The sequence below is a fragment of the Dromiciops gliroides genome, chromosome 3 (assembly GCF_019393635.1).
Source record: "Dromiciops gliroides isolate mDroGli1 chromosome 3, mDroGli1.pri, whole genome shotgun sequence".
In the NCBI taxonomy this organism is placed as follows: domain Eukaryota; kingdom Metazoa; phylum Chordata; class Mammalia; order Microbiotheria; family Microbiotheriidae; genus Dromiciops; species Dromiciops gliroides.
This window is the reverse complement of record NC_057863.1, coordinates 475,382,148-475,399,429: the sequence shown is the minus strand read 5'-3', so window position 1 is coordinate 475,399,429 and position 17,282 is coordinate 475,382,148. Positions and strand designations below refer to the sequence as shown.

Genomic DNA, 17,282 nt, shown 5'->3' with positions numbered 1-17,282 from the left:
GGAGAAAAGATGGAGGCACCTATTGTGGATGGCCTTTTTTTTTAATTAACATTTTTATTTAAAGTTTTGAGTTTTAAATTCTATCTCTCCCTCCCTAAGGTGGTAAACAATCAGGCTATACATGTACAATTATGTAAAATATTTCCATATTGGTCATTTTGCATAAGAAGACTAGAATACAAGGACAAAAATGAAAGAAAGTGAAAAATAGCATGCTTCCATCTGTGTTCAATCAATATCATTTCTTTCTCTGGAGGCAGATAGTATGCTTCATCGTTAGTCCTTTGGGATTGTCTTGGATCACTGTACTGTTGAGAATAGTTAAATCATTCACAGTTCCTCATCAAAGAATATTACTGTTACTGTGCACAGCATTCTCCTGGTTCTGCTCACTTTACTATACATCAGTTCATATAAGTCTTTCCAGGCCTTTCTGAAATCATCCTGCTTGTCATTTCTTATAGCACAATAATATTCCATTACAATCATATAACACAGCTTGTTCAGCCATTCCCCAGTTGATGGGCATCCCTTTGATTTCCAATTCTTAGCCACGTGAATAGCCCTTTCAAGGAGTTTGGCCACAAAGGGCAGAAGAGATATAGGATGGTAGTGAGTAGAGTTGGAAAAGTCAAGTAAAGATTTTTTGAGGGTGAAGGAGACACGGGCAAATTTGTAGGCAGTAGGGAATGAGCCATTAGACAGGGAGAGATTGAAGTGAGAGAGTGGAGATGACAGAGGGAGCAGTCTGATGGAGGAAGTGAGATGGAATGAGATCATTTATTCAGATGAAGGGGTTAGCCTTGGTAAGCGGTAAGGCCTTTGGGGTAGGAGAATTAAAGGGGATGGGAATAAGGTAGGGAATGGGGTTTGGATGATGGCCTACAGGGGTTTGGAATCCCTGGGATATGTAGGTATAACCAGATGTGAGAATGATTATTGTTAAGTGGAAGGAAGGCTCCATACCTCTTTCCCATAGGAGGCTGGAATTCAGGCTGGTGGCAAGCACATCAAAAGATGGAAGGCACATTATAAGAAATGATGAGCAGGATAGTTTCAGAACCTGGAAGTACTTGAACTGATGCACAGTGAAGTGAGCAGAACTGGAACATTTTACACAGTAACAGCACTATTGTATGAAGAACAGTTGTGAATGACTAAGCTGTTCTCAGTTATACAAGACTATCCTAAAGGACTCATTGTGAAAAATACTATCCTTCTCCAGAGAAAGAACTAATAAGGCCTTCCTTCCTTCTTCCCTCCCTCCTTTCCTTTCCTTCCCTTCTTTCCCTCTCTCCCTCCCTTCCTTCCTTCCTCCTTCCTTTCCCTTCCTTCCTCCCTCCCTCCCTTTCTTCCTCCTTCCTTTCCTTTCCTTTCCTTCCTTCCTTCCTTCCTTCCTTCCTTCCTTCCTTCCTTCCTTCCTTCCTTCCTTCCTTCCTCCCTCTGTCTCTTTCTTTCTGTCACAAAATGATTAATATGGAATATGTTTTGTATAATTGCATATGTATAACCTATATCCGATTACTTATCCCAGAGAGGGAGAGAATTTGGAACTCAACCAAAAAAAAGAATGTTAAAAATGTTTACATATAATTGGGGAAGAAATAAAATATTGTTTAAAAAAATATGGAACGCACATGGTCAAATGGGAGGTCCTGTTTCACTAATGCCTCTTCCTTCTAAAGTTTGGAGATTACCAGGAAAAAGTGTTGAATTTGGAGTTAGATCTGAATTTAAATTCTTGCTCTACCATTTAGAATCCTTGTGATCATAGGCAAGTTACTTGCTATCTTTGGGTATCAGTTCTTCATCTGTAATAATGAGGAAGTCTCATCTAGCTCTAGTTATCCTATGAACAGGTTGCTTTTTTAAATATTTCATAATCTTTTAGTTTTATTGATTTTTACTTTTTTTTCCTCTCTCTCTTTAGACAGAGCTAGTGACACAGTGAATAGAGTACTGGGCTTGGAGTCAGAAAGACCTAAGTTCAAATTTGGCCTTATATACTTTTACTAATTGTGTGACCCTGGGCAAGTCACTTAGCCTGAGTTTCTTCAACTGTACAGTTGGGACAATAATAGCACCTCCCTTCCAGGGTTGTTGTGAGAATCAAATGAGATAAATTCTTTAAAAGTACTTGGCACATACTAGGTGCTATATAAATGCTTATTCCCTTCTCTTCCCTCTGTTTTTCCCCTCATCACTGTCAATTCTAAATAACCACTGTGTCCAGTGCTCTGTCCATTTTCTCAGTTGAATGTAAGTTCCTTGAAGACAGGGACGTTTTTCTTTGTATCCCATCCAATTATCACAATACCCAAGCACAAAATAGTGTAATAGTTATTGGCTTGTCTTGAAATTTGATATTCAAGTTTTTTGTTTCATCATTCTCTTGGAGAGCCACTCTTAGATTCTCTTTCCATTGCTATTTTCCAGGTCAGTAGCTCTTGATAGTCAATCTCTTGTATGTTTGTCTATTTTTTCCATCTTTTTGACTTTAACAATATCTTGAAATTTGAGGTCTGTTTTTTCCATTCTTTTTCCTCAAGGCCCGCTTTTTCTGAACTATCTCCTCTTCTTTCAGTCTTTTCAAAAGGCCTTTCAGCCACGCTAGCAGCCTGTGTCCATTCTATAGTCTTTCCTACAGTTCTGGTTAGAGGTTTTACAGAACATTTCTTCGTGTTCTTTCCTCAGTCAGACTTTTAGTGATCCCCTCCTGTCCTTAGTCCTTTAGCCCCAAACTATACCTTAATTCTCACTTCTGAAGGACAGAGGACTGTAGGAGAGATTACATGATGACTATTCCTCTGTCGTCAATTTGTAGTTTCTTTAACTTTTCCATATATTTCTCATTTGTACAGTTTCTTAATCTCCACACCCATAGTTATTTCTGATTTATATGTCTTTATCTAGTCAGAAACAATTAGAAGCAGCAGGTGAATTTTTCTACCGTATGTAGATCTATTCTACGTTTTTTATTTGATGATTTTGTTTAACACTTCACCTTTTCCTATAATACTGATTTGTACATCTTAGAGAAAATAAGAAATATCATTGGTTTAAAACATCTCATTAGATTGTTGTTATTTTGAGTACTCTTACATAAATAAATTCTTTCCTTTTTATTCTATAGTAAATGTATTACTTTCAAAGGAAGGAAATGGCCAATTTGGTTTAATAGAAGGTAGTTGTAATCTTGATATAGAATTACTTTCTGGTTTTCGTGTATATAGCTTTTGGAGTATTCAATATGTAACTTGGTTCACTAGTTAATAATTTATTTTTTTAAATTGTAAATAAATGTACGTACACAACTGACAATTTTATTTATCTTTTTAAGAAGAAAACAGTTCAAGACAGCATGGGCTATCACGTATTCTAACAAGACAGCAGCTTCGTGCTTTGCAGGATGGTGCAGACATTTATGAAGCAGTTAAGAATGCACCAGATCCAGCTTACATTGAGGTGAGTGATTTCAATGATAAGCCTAATTATACTAGCTTCTTAAGTTGGGAACATTGGGCACTTTAGAAAACTGCATCAACTCCATTCCTGCATGCATTAAAATAGTAATTGAATATATGGTACTCCCTAGGGAGTCTGAGAAAAATGATGTAATTTCTTGAATTAGATAGCAATGAGAAGCTCAATTCCAGGAACTGGCTGCCAAAGATTAAAGGTGGAAGGATAGCTGGCTGATGAGAACTATTGATTATCATTCTCCTAGATAGCAACCCTACATATACCTTATGTATAAATCTTTCCTTATAGGTCTTATTCATCTTTCCTCTTTTGACCTCTACTCAATCAAAAATTTCTATCCAGTCCAAATTATGGTGGCTATAGTATACTTAGTCCCAAAACATTTTTTTTTAATTTTAATAGAATTTTATTTTCTAACTCCATCTAAAAATGGTGTAAAAAAATAATTATTAACTATAACTAACCTGGAAAACATATAACTGGATTTATGAAAAATTATAAGTTTAGAGAAATTATAATTGGGCCGTAAATCCCTTTGTGGTCGCCATTAAATGTGAAAGTATTTTGACTTACTGGGGCTAATTTGGAGACTAATTTGACTGAAGTACTAATCTGGGGACTTTTGACTATTTGGCTATCTGACTGCTATTAATTTAGTATGGGCCGTTTATAAAGTTCCACCACATTGCTCTACTCCCAAATTGATAAGCAAAGTATTAAGAAGCCTCTTAACTAAATAATCCAAGCAGAGTTTATTTATGAGATACTATTTTAAATTATGAATACAGGAAAATAAAATGTACAACCTGACTGCATTTCGGTGTGTCTCTTTCCACTGTGTCTCTTTTCCACCTGCTGCGCCTGGAACTTCTTTAATACAATAAGGGCCTTAGCCGCCTCTTGCCTCAGAGTACTCAGGTCCTTTATTCTAACTTCTAGTCCCTTTCACTTTGTAAATCCCCCTGCTTCTAACTTTCCTCTCCTTACTGCCACTGCTGAACCCGTTTTTCTCTCTCACCAACCTTCTGTCTGTCTGCTCTGTCAGTCTGCCCTTCGGCCTCTCTTTTCTCTGCTCCTAGTCCTTCTCGTCTTCTCCTGCATCCTTGTAGCCCCGTCTCTAGTCTTCCCTCCTTGGAACTTCTAATCTCATCAGCGGGGGGGGGGGGGGGGGGGGGGGGAGCCAGCTCTAATCTCGTCAGCTGCCTCCAGTCCTCCTGTCAGCCTCCTCTCCTTGTCCCCATCTAAATCTAACCCCCAGGTCTATATATACCTTTTCTTCTCTCCACTCAAATCTCGGGGCTTCCTGCGCCCCCACAGACCAAGCTAATCCTCCAGCCAGGGCTGCAGGGGGTGGGCGGGGGGGGGGGGGGGGGGGGGGGCACTCCAGCCTCACATGCCTCAGCACAGGCTACGCCAGAGCCTGGCATGGACAAGCCCAGGATCTCTCGGATAGCTCCGCTCAGGGTGGAGGGAGCTGGGGGCTTTTTCCCCCCAGTTGTCTGACCTGGTATCTTGTACAGCCCACGGGGCTTTTTGGCTCAGCTGAAGCAGAGGGGGAGGGGCACCAGCACCTCCCACACAGAAGAAACCCTGAGGGCCTAAGGCTTTCTAATCTCAGCCTAAAGGTAGGGTCCCCAAATCAAAATAAATTTCCACAATGGTTTTCAACATTCATTTTGTAAGATTTTGAGTTCCAAATTTTTCTCCCTCCCTCCCTCCCTTCCTTACCACAATAGTATTCCATTACATTCAATTTTCTTTTCTTTGCTGCTATAAATATTTTTGTACATGTGGGTCCTTTTCCTTTTTATGATCTCTTTGGGATACAGACCTTGTAGTGGTATTACTGGATCAAAGGCTATATACAGTTTTATAGCCCTTTGGGCATAGTTCTAAATTGCTCTCCAGAATGGTTGAATCAGTTCACAGTTTCACCAACAATGCATTAGTGTTCCAGTTTTCCCACATCTTCAACATTTATCATTTTTCTTTTTTGTCATATTAGCCAATCTGATAGGTGTGAGGTAGTACCTCAAAGTTGTTTTAATTTGCATTTCTCTAATCAGTAGTGATTTAGAACATTTTTTCATATGACTATAGATAGCTTTAATTTCATCTGAAAATTGCCTGTTCATATCCTTTGACCATTTCTCAGTTGGGAATGCCAAGTCATTCTTTTTCTTCTCAAGTAATACCTGCGTCACTATCTTCCTTTCCTCTCCTTTCTCTTCTTTCTCTCTCTTGCATTTGTATTAATATTTACTTTGTTCCTTAATATTTACAGAGATGCTACCTCAAATCCCTTAGCCACCACTATAACTCAACCTTATTGAATCACATGACATACTGGTTTGCTCCACTTTATCTTCAAAGAGGGATGGTCACATATGATCTGAACATTACCCCACCCTGAATTGTTCAACTTTCCTTATTAGAAACTGAGACATTTCCTTTATCTGACCATAACTTCCTACTCTACTTCTCCCTGTATTTCACCCCCTCCTGAACCCACTCTTCATGGTTATTGAGATCTCCAGTCTGTCCCCTCCTCAGCACTTGTTCAGGCTATTACCCTTGCCCTGACTTCACTTACCTCCTTCTCTAATCTCAATCTAATAATTAGATATTCAACTATATACTGTCCTCTGCTCGAATTCCTTGTCTTATTGCCACTCGTGTCTTGCCAAAATCTCAGCCCTAGATTATCCCTACTACCTTCCTCCTCCACTCCTACTCAAGCTACTGAAAACAGCTGGAAGAAATTTTACAACTATGCTAAGTTAAAAATTCATATTATCCAACTTCAGCTGGGCCCTTACTGTAGCAATAAAGTCTTTTTATTTTCTCCCCAGGCTTTCCCCTACCTGTCTTCCTCCACTCAATTCTTACTTTACCAAGAAAATGAGGTCATTTAGTGCTAACACTCTCTCACCCATTTCTCTTTATTTCAAAACTTCTCAGGGTAGCTAGGTGGCACAGTGGATAGAGCACCAGCCCTGGATTCAGGAGGACCTGAGTTCAAATCCGGCTTTAGACACTTGACACTTACTAGCTGTGTGAGCCTGGGCAAGTCATTTAACCCTTATTGCCCGCCGAAAAAAAACAACAACAAAAATAAACTTCTCAACATAATCCCTCACTCCTCCTTTCTCCCAGCCTGATGAAACATCCCTTCTCCTTGCTAAGGCTCACCCCTCTTAATGTGCACTTGATCCCATCTCCTCTCTTCTGCAGCAGATTGCATTCTGAATCACCCCCTCTCTTGCAACTACCGTCTCTCTGGTTATTAATGACACTACCTCTCTTTTGGTTCATATCTTACTGGTCGGATCCTTCCTCATTCTCCTTTGCTGCCTCATCATTCATATCATGACCCCTAATTATACTTCCCAAGGTTCTATTCTCTCTTGGTAATCTTATCAGTTACAGTGGATTTAATTCTCTCATGTAGTGTGCACACATGTGTACACACACACACACACACACACACACACACACACACACACACACTGTGTCCCCAGTCCTCCCTGACCTCCAGTCCCATATCAGTACTCTTCAAACTAGATATCCCATATGCATTTCAAACTCAGTATGTCCCAAACTAACCCATTATGTTTTCCCTAAACCTTCCCTTCTTCCCAATTTCTTTGTTTTCTGTCCCAAGCACCATCTGGACCGTCAGCCCGTGGTTCTTTCTACTACATTATTCATTGCTAAGTAAATTGGCAATATTACTTCATTTGCCTATATTCCATTCCCATGGGCTTCTTCCTTGTGAGAAGTGAGCTCACTTTGGAAACTGCTGGTACAGATGCTGAAAGTATAAATTGTGACTTTGTTGAAAGTCAGTGCTTGGAAGCCTTTCAAAAGTTGTGGCTAAGATTTCCCCAAAAATTTTGTCTTGTACTAGAGTAAGGTGCTGTCTGTGGTTCCCACTGTACTTCACACAAGCAGTGTTGGATTATGGTGGAAAGGATCATAGTGTGCTAAACCATACTTGAGAAGTTAACATAATAATAGGTAACATTTGTAAAATACTTCAGGGTTTACAAAGTGGTTTATGTAAATTATATACATTTTCTCATTTGACCTGTGAGATTGCTAGTATAGGTTCTATCCCCACTTCACAAGTAAGAAAATTGGGGCTCTGAGAGTTTGTGATTTGCTTATAAATGATGGTTTCTAAGTCTCAGAGGCAAGATTCAAACCCAGACTTAACAGATTACAAATCACTCTTATGTATACCAGGTTCCAAATTATAATTAGGAAGTTGCTTAGGTACTGAGAAAATATGACAATTTATGGCTTCAAAGGATATTAATTTACCAAATAATCATGTTGTTATATTATTCTATCATTTAGTGATCTCAACTTTAAGATTTACCCACTTTACAAAGAAAATATACTTAATAGTTTTCAGCATATTTTAATCTCTAATTGTTGGCTGCTGAAGACAGATTTTTTTTAATTATTCTAAATATTTTCTTTGTTGACATTTTTAAAAGAGTACATGCATAAGAAGTTTTCTTTGTGGTCACAGGGCTGTTTCAGCAAAGAGCAGTTAAGAGCTTTGAATAATCACAGGCAGATGTTGAATGATAAAAAGCAAGAGCAACTCCAGTCAGAATTCAGAAAGGCCATAGCAGCTGCTGAACTAGAGGAGCAAGGATTGTCCAAAAGAGATGTGACTGCGGTTTGGAAGTTACGAGTCATCAACTATGAGAAGCAAGAAAAAGATTCAGGTCAGTGTTGAGAACATGTAAATGAGTTGATTACTTTTCATTAGTTTCTTTAAGCTACATATTAACAGTCTTATGGTTAAATAATCACAAATGCAAGATGGAGAATTTGGTATACAAATTGTATTGCCTATATATAATTATTAATGAAAACTTAAACTACTTATCTTTGAACTTCATTATCTTTTTTTAAACTTAGTTCATATAACTCAGTTCTTGACTTTTAATTAAATAGTTATATTGAGCATCTGGCGTCCATTATCGGATATATATTCCCTACTAAAGGAGGGAAATCGATACAGAATCTACCACCTGGCAACATCACCATCTAAAAGTAAATCTGATAGATCCCGTATCCGATTAACAGCAACAAAGAAAACTCAATATCAGCAGCTGCCGGTATGACATTTTTAACTCTTGTTTCTACAGTAGCAGTAAATGTAGACTAGTTTTATGAAAGCTATGGAAGCTAAATGTTTAAAAAATGTTTTTTGTAGGTCTCTCTTGAAACTCTGTTCCAAGTTTATCAACCAAGGGAAGCACTGCCATTCAACAAGTTAATGGATCCATCTTTTCAGCCGCCTTGTGCTGAAGTAGACATAGTGGGGTTTGTGGTTTTTATCACCAAAAAACCAGGTATTTCATGTGGGATTAAACTTGGTATTTTTGTTTACATGCTCTAAATTTCATCCCTGATGGGTAGTAGGAGTAGTAATTTTATATTTATTTTAATCCCTTAAATTTTTGTTAGTGTTATAAATATTAGTTGACTACTATTAATTATAGAAGGTGGTGTAGTGGATAGAGCACTGGGCTTGGAATCAGGAAGATGAGTCTTCAAAAATTCAAATCCTGCCTTAGACACTTAATAGTTATGTGACCTTGGGCAAGTCAGTTAACCCTGTTTGCCTCAGTTCCTCATCCATAAAAGGAGCTGGAGCAGGAAATGGCAAACTACCACAGTAACTTTGCCAAGAGAACCCCAAATGAGGTCATGAAAAGTCAGACTTAAGTGAAACAACAGAACAACAACAATAAGAATAATTAGAAGGGGCAACTAGGTGGCGCAGTGGATAGAGCACCGGCCCTGGATTCAGGAGTACCTGAGTTCAAATCCGGCCTCAGACACTTAACACTTACTAGCTGTGTGACCCTGGGCAAGTCACTTAACCCCAATTGCCTCACTTAAAAAAAAAAATTAAAAAATTTTTTAAAAAGAATAATTAGAGAGGATTGTAGGCTTCAGTACTGCACTAAATTGAGCAGCCTAGGAACCCAATGTTAATAAGAAAAATAAACTGTTAGTGTTTTAAGGTGTACAAACTGCCCTGCTTCTCTTATCTTGTTTGATTTCTCGTAATCCTTCAAAAGGATCGTTATGAAAGACAAAATGAAGTCTCAGAGAGATGATCATTGGCTTGTGATCTTATTCTCCCCCTTTCAGGTGGCAGAAGTGGGATTCAGACCTAGGGATTGTAACGATTGGAATAACGCCACCTGCTGGAGATTTACTGTAGAAGAGTTCCGCCCATGAAGCGAAGGTCTTTGAGGGCAAGACCAGGAGTCTTTCTTTGGCGTCAGGAAGTGACGCGGGCTAGTGGGAGGAGGAAGGAAGAGACTGGGCTCGGTCTCACTCTCTTTCCTGAGGATGCTGGTGGAGAGGGGAGCTAGAAATGTGCTCTCCCTTTAATAGATAGGAATCTAGGCCTTTTCTTCTCTCTTTATCAATTCTTATTCTCCTTAATAAACGCTTAAAAGTCTAACTCTTGCTAAAGCTTATAATTTATTGGCGACCACTCATTAGATATTTTAGACAGACTAGCTAGAATTTTAGCCCTTAACAGGATCTCTTGCTTGATTCCAAATAGAGCAACCTCTCATTAAAACATCTAAGAATAATGATTTTCAAGTGTAGATATTTAATCTAACAAGCTTACTTTACATGGGGGTCTTTATTCTTATATTTTAAAAAACTAATAAGTATCTGATTATCTATACTGTGACAGGTTAATTTCTTCTTGATTTTTAAGACATTTTGTTATTTATGCAATGGGGAATCCTTCAAATTGTACGTCTCATTGGCTGAGTGATTGGGTTCTTTTTTTTTTTTTTAGTGAGGCAATTGGGGTTAAGTGACTTGCCCAGGGTCACACAGCTAGTAAGTGTCAAGTGTCTGAGGCTGGATTTGAACTCAGGTACTCCTGACTCCAGGGCCGGTGCTCTATCCACTGCGCCACCTAGCTGCCCCAGTGATTGGGTCTTAATCATTGTCTTGATCTCTTACCGTTGCTTGATATTCATTTGGATCCCCACATGTCCAAATGGGGCTAATAATACAACAACATGATTGTTTAATCTTCTCCTTAAGCTAGGGGATCCAGAGCCCTGGACTTGAGTCAGGAATACCTGTGTTAGAATCCTGCCTTAAACACTAGTTGTATGATCCTGGACAAGTCACTTAACCAACCTATAAAATGAGATATTAATAGCACTCACTAAAGGGGTGCTGTGAGGATCAAATGAGATGTGGTTAGAGGCTTGCAAAACTTAGTGCTATAGGGGCAGCTAGGTAGCACAGTGGATAGAGCACTGGCCCTGGAGTCAAGATGACCTGAGTTCAAATCCGGCCTCAGACACTTAACACTTACTAGCTGTGTGACTCTGGGCAAGTCACTTAACCCCAATTGCCTCACTAAAAAAAAACACCTAGTGCTATAAAATATTAGTACCATTATTATTACAGTGATAGTGTCTCTGACCTTGATTGGTATAGAATTCTTAGTCTCTTGTTGGGGATAGATCATTTAAGAGACTTTGAAAATTTTTCCAAATTAATTTGCTTTCATTTTTTTTGTTTTTTTTTTAATCATTGGAATATGCTGCTAAAATGAGTGGTCACATTTGTATCTGTCTACATTTCTGAATCTGTCTTCCTGCATAACTGGTAAATACATTTATTCTTTCTTTTTAAAAAAAAAATTCCAGGTGTTGTACCTTTGGTGTACTTGTCAGATGAATATTATAATTTATTAGCAATAAAGTTTTGGATGGATCTTAATGAAGATGTTATTAAACTGCATACATTGATAGCTGCAAGCAACCTTCAGTGGAGAGCAGAGTCCAGATCAGGAATTCCCACCTTATTTGCTGGAGAATTTTCTTCATTTTCTGCCAGTCCAAAGGAAAATCATTTTCAAGAGACCTTCAACAAGTTGAAAAGTTCTGTTGAGGTAAAATTGATTCTTATCATAACTCTAGGTCTTAAAGTAGCAAAAATAACGAGACTATTTTCTTGATGAAAGTTAGATGTTCAGGATCAATCAGGCATGAAACAGTGTTAAGGAAGAAGAAAGTGGACTTTACATTGCTTGACCTAGTTAAGGGAAATCTTAGGAAGACAGGAGATGCAAAGTTGTGAAGAAACTACATAGGTAAAACACCAGAAATTCAGAGTTACTCATAAGGAGCCATCTGGGATTGCTGTGGTGGCAACTATGGTTTAGTGGATAGAGCACTGGGCCTGGAGTCAAGAAGAGCTGAGTTCAAATCTTGCCTCAGACACTTAGTAGCTGTGTGACCCTGTAATTTCCTCATTGGTAAAATGAGCCTGAGAAGGAAATGGAAAAGCACTCTTTGCCAAGAAAACCCCAAATGGGGTCACAGAGAGTTGGACAGAACTGAAACTGCACAGCAACAACAACAGATCACGTGGTGCAACTCTGTATGTTAGCTGTGAGTTGTTGAAGACTATATATAAACTGTATATTTATGTTTAAGATTCACCTCCAGGGCAGCTAGGTGGTACAGTGCTTAAAGCTCTGGCCCTAGATTCAGGAGGACCTGAGTTCAAATCTGTTCTCAGACCTTTGACACTTACTAGCTGTGTGACCCCGGGCAAGTCACTTAACCCTCATTGCCCTGTAAAAAGAAAAAAAAAAGATTCACCTCCAGTATTTTATGCTGCTTGCCCAGATATTTTGATATGTGTAGTTCTTTATGGGAGAATGGAAAAATTACTCTCACTGTATTCTGTACTAGTACAGTAAGAGCATATTTTACCTAAATCTATGTCAGATTCATTTGTATTATCTAAATGAAGGAAGGAAGGCCTCTACCATTTAGTTGAAGGAATCACAAGTGGATTTTTGTCTAGCCCTTTGCTTCCTACACTTCCTCTTTTGTTTGTGTAGATAACTAGATTACCTTGGGCTTCAGGGTCTGCCAAAATTGGTCCTGTTTAAATGTTGAAGTATGCCTTAGTGTTTTCAAGACTGCTAAAAAACAGCCCTGCTTTTTGCCTCAAGCCCTGCTTTCTCACCTCATCTTTTGATTTCAGTTCCTAAATATACCTTGAAACATGGATTTTGACAAGGTGGGGCTTAGATAGAGCATTTCTAAGACTCTTTCCAGCTCTAAATTTATAAATCTGTTGTTGTGAGTTTCCAGTTCACAAAGTTTTTAAAACTTTGTCATTTTAGAATATTGTCCTGTTTTGCAATGATGCAGAAAGTAAACTTACTCATCTGCTCCACACACATAATTCTAAACAACCGAATGCAGTCAAAGAATGTAATTTAGACTCACCTTCTCCTCAAGCAAGATTGGGCATGTGGTAAGTTGATGTGACTAAGAGCATTTGCAAAGTGATCATGCAAACATTTATTTCAGTGTCATTTAAGGAGGAATAACAAATGCTAATCATATGCAGTATAGCACAAAGGGAATCTGGATTGGGGGGTGTTTTACTGTTCAGCCACAAAAGCATTTTTAGAGTCTAGCTTTGTAAACTGAGTCTCTAATTATAGGATTCAGCTTAGTAATGGAACATTTATTAACAGTCTACTATGTGGGTGCAGCTAGGTGACACAGTGGATAAAGCACCAGCCCTAGATTCAGGAGGACCTGAGTTCAATTCTGGCCTAAGACACTTGACAATTACTAGCTGTGTGACCCTGGGCAAGTCACTTTACTCTCATTGCCCTGTCTCTTCCCCCCACCAAAAAAAAAAAAAAAAAGAATCTACTATGTGCCAGAGACTGTGCTAGGCCCTGAGGTCCTAAGGTCTTGAGGGTAGAAAAGAACAAAAAAAATTTCCTTCCCTTAAGGAGCTTACATTTTATTGGGGAAATGACAAGTTACAATCTTAGAATCATTGATATTATTTTTTAACATGGTTACTCTACTGGTCAGTCAGGGAAATGCCTGGTGATATTAGTAGACAAGGAGACAGAAGGTTGGCCTTGAAGGCAGGATAACCTAGTTCAGATCCCAGTAGCTAATGGGCATGTCACTTAACCTCTCCCAACCTGTTTCTTCATCTATAAAGTGGATCTAATAATAGTACCAGCTGCACAACGTTCATATGGGGATAAAAGGAGATCATTATGTAAAGCACTTCCTATCTTTTTTTTTTTTAATGTAAAGCACTTTATAAACCTTAAAGTGATATGGAATTCTAAGCCCTTCTTACTACTGTGATTATACCTGAATGTCAGCAAAGCATTAGACAGAATTTCTGAAGGTATCCTCAGGGACAAGATGAAGAAGTATAAACAAATTAGCACATTTAAATGGATTTAGAAATCCATACCAAAGTAGCCATACCAAAGAAAATGTCATCAAATGAACTGATGTATACTTAAGAGGTTTCTAGTGAGAGTGTCACAGGGTTCTGTTGGGCATGTTGATTATATTTGACTTGCCTATCAGATTTGCCAACAAAGTGAAGCTAGGACCAATAGCTAATGTTGAACAAATTGCAATGGCTGATAAGGATACAAATTTTTTTTTTTCCGGCAATTGGGGCTAAGTGACTTGCCCAGGGTCACACAGCTAGTAAGTGTTAAGTGTCTGAGGCCAGATTTGAACTCAGGTCCTCCTGACTCCAGGGCTGGTGCTCTATCCACTGTGCCACCTAGCTGTCCCACAAAAAAATATTTTGACTAGAATTATAAGCCAAATTGCAAATGATGAAATTTAGTGCATCTGTGCACATGGTTCTTGCATACAGATTCAGAAAAAATAACTGCAGGGACAGGATGGGACACTTGTAGTCAAATATTAGTTCAGGTGAAAAAGATCTAAGGATTTTATTTGACTTGGAGTCCATTAAGAGTCAACTTTGGGGGGCAGCTAACTGGCACAGTGGATAGAGCACCAGCCCTCGCATCAGGAGGACCCAGCCTCAGACACTTAACACTTACTAGCTGTGTGACCCTAGGCAAGTCACTTAACCCCAATTGCCTCACCAAAAAAAAAAAAAATCAACTTTGTGTCACAAGAGCCTAAAATAATAGCTCCATCTTAGGCCACATTAGTAGAAGTATAGTGAGCAGCCTTTATTCTCTGCCCTCGTTAAGCCCCATATGAAGTATTTTGTTTGGTTCTCAGTGGTTTGGGGGTTTTATTTTGTTTTTTCCCCCCAGAGTATTACTAAGCTGGAGAGGAAGGTGGCACCAGGATTCAAAACTGTACTATATGAAACTCAGTTAAAGGAGCTGAGGATGAACTTGAAGAATAAAATTTTAGGAGGAAGTAGAGACAAGTAGAATAATAATGATCTTGAAATATTTGAAGGGTTGCCACATTGATCCAGATGTTTAGATTAATTCCACTTATCTCCAGTTGAAAGAACTAGAATTAAGAGATAGATGTGAGTAGCAATAAATTTTTGAGCATATGGAAACTTCGCAGTAATGAGAGGGAACTGGAGATCCATGGTCTCACCTAGTAAGGTGGTAAGTTTCTTGTAACTAAAGGTCCTCAGAGCCAGAGTGGTGAGCACTTGTTAAGAGGCACCATAGATGCTTTGTATGCAGGTTCCTATTTTAGGTTCCTTTCAGCTCTGTTATTTTAAGGAATGCTTTTTCATCTTTATCTTTTTATTAAGAGTAGCATCCAGGGCAACTAGATGGCGCAGTGGATAGAGCACCGGCCCTGGAGTCAGGAGTACCTGAGTTCAAATCCGTCCTCAGACACTTAACACTTACTAGCTGTGTGACCCTGGGCAAGTCACTTAACCCCAACTGCCTCACTAAAAAAAAAGAAAAGAAAAAGAGTAGCATCCAAGGGGCAGCTAGGTGGCACAGTGGATAGAGCACTGGCCCTGGAGTTAGGAGAACCTGAGTTCAAATCCGGCCTCAGACCCTTGACGCTTACTAGCTGTGTGACCCTAGGCAAGTCACTTAACCCCAATTGCCTCACCAAAAAAAAAAGAAAAGAAAAAGAGTAGCATCCAAGGGGCAGCTAGGTGGCACAGTGGATAGAGCACTGGCCCTGGAGTTAGGAGAACCTGAGTTCAAATCCGGCCTCAGACCCTTGACGCTTACTAGCTGTGTGACCCTAGGCAAGTCACTTAACCCCAATTGCCTCACCAAAAAAAAAAGTAGCATCCTATATTGTGTTATTTAGAATTTGACTTTACAATAGATATTTCTAGAATTAAAATTCAATGCAGTATTATGGTTGTTTGAATATACCTATCTTCATTATTTTCCATTTGTTGTCTTTATTTAAACCTATAAATTTTCACCTTTTAAAACCCTGGTCTGCCTTTGCCCTTTTTTCTTATGTTATTTTAAAACTCCTTTGTTCTAAAATATTTACTCATGAAAGAAGAAAAATTACTTAATATTTACTGTTATTAAATAATCTGATTTGTGCTATGAAAGCATTTATTTTATCTAGGGTTATTCTCTTTTTGTTGGATTTTTGCCTTCTACTAGATACCCACTTTTCATAGTGAACCAAGTCATCCTTGTCCTGAAGGGAATTCTGGTCTTACTACCAGCTCAGTCAAAATAACCCCAACATCAGACTGTAGAGGAGACAGAAAAATGGAAGACCCCAAAATCAGCAAGAAGAGAAGATCGTTGGATTTCTTCAGTAGACTGCCTTTGCCTCCACCCGTTAGCCCAATTTGTACATTTGTTTCTCCGGCTGCACAGAAAGCATTTCAGCCACCAAGAAGCTGTGGCAGCAAATACAGCGAGCCCATAAAGAATACATTGAGCTCTCCTCAAATGATGACAGTAAAAACACTGAGTGGAACAAGTACGGTGGATAATGATTTAATTGCAGATGAAGAACTGGCATTGATAAATACACAAGCCCTTTTGTCTAATTCACCTAAATAAAAGTAAATTACTTGATTAATAAAAATATTATCGATGGATCCACCAGCAGAGAACCCAGTGCTTCAGGGGCATGCTATAGTGAAAAAAAGACTGTCCTAAAACTGTGATAAAAGTGAGACATATTTCTCAAACCAGTATCAGACTAAAATTACTAGGTAAGACAAAAATGAAATCAAAGTTTTACTAGAAAGGCTCAAAGTGACAAAAACAAAAATGACAGGAAACAGTACAACATCCTTTGTTTCCAGTTCTATTTTGTAAATACTTATATAGTTTGCACTTGTACAAATTTTTTTTTCATTTTAAATAAAATAACATGTAGAATGGGAAAAAAATTTCTTATTTTAAGATCCTGTAAGTATTCATAATGATGTATTTAAATGGGGAAACATGTTTTAAATCAAAATGATTGTATTTTTTCACTATTTACATGGTTTCCATGCTTTTTATTTTACATTATTCTATAGGTTAAGACCTATTTAATGAGCCTCTTTTTACAGGTAAGGACCATTTTCTTATTAGCCTCTGTTGGCATAAGTTCCCAACATTTGTTTTGAGAAACTTTGACCACTTCACAAACATATTTCTTTGATGTATGCATCTGTTCTGCTACAGGGACGGATTAGAGTTGTTGCTCTTAATCCATCTTGTTTCAGTTGTTGAATTTTGAAGCATGCTAGTGTTTCAGCAGAGTTTTCCTTATAAATAAATATTTATTCATCAGAGCACTCTGCAAAAATAACAACAGCAAACTCATCTTAATTGTTGTCAATTGAAGCTTAATTGTAATAACAAAAATGAATATTCAGTTGCTTAAATTAAAAATTCAGTTTTTAAAAATATATTACTAGGGGGCGGCTAGGTGGCGCAGTGGATAAAGCACCGGCCCTGGATTCAGGAGTACCTGAGTTCAAATCCGGCCTCA

General features: G+C 38.4%; 1 protein-coding gene across 1 annotated transcript in view; it reads left to right on the top strand.

Moving 5' to 3' along the window:
* BRCA2 (BRCA2 DNA repair associated) overlaps positions 1–16,612 on the top strand; it is a 77,157-nt gene extending 60,545 nt beyond the window's left edge. Inside the window, exons 20-27 of the mRNA XM_043996380.1 lie at positions 3,344–3,465; positions 8,024–8,225; positions 8,458–8,621; positions 8,720–8,858; positions 11,208–11,452; positions 12,701–12,831; positions 14,613–14,622; positions 15,947–16,612. Of these exons, the coding sequence (XP_043852315.1) occupies positions 3,344–3,465; positions 8,024–8,225; positions 8,458–8,621; positions 8,720–8,858; positions 11,208–11,452; positions 12,701–12,831; positions 14,613–14,622; positions 15,947–16,357 (1,424 nt within the window). The 3' untranslated portion in view covers positions 16,358–16,612. The remainder of the gene's footprint in view (positions 1–3,343; positions 3,466–8,023; positions 8,226–8,457; positions 8,622–8,719; positions 8,859–11,207; positions 11,453–12,700; positions 12,832–14,612; positions 14,623–15,946) is intronic.
* Positions 16,613–17,282: the final 670 nt, after the last annotated feature.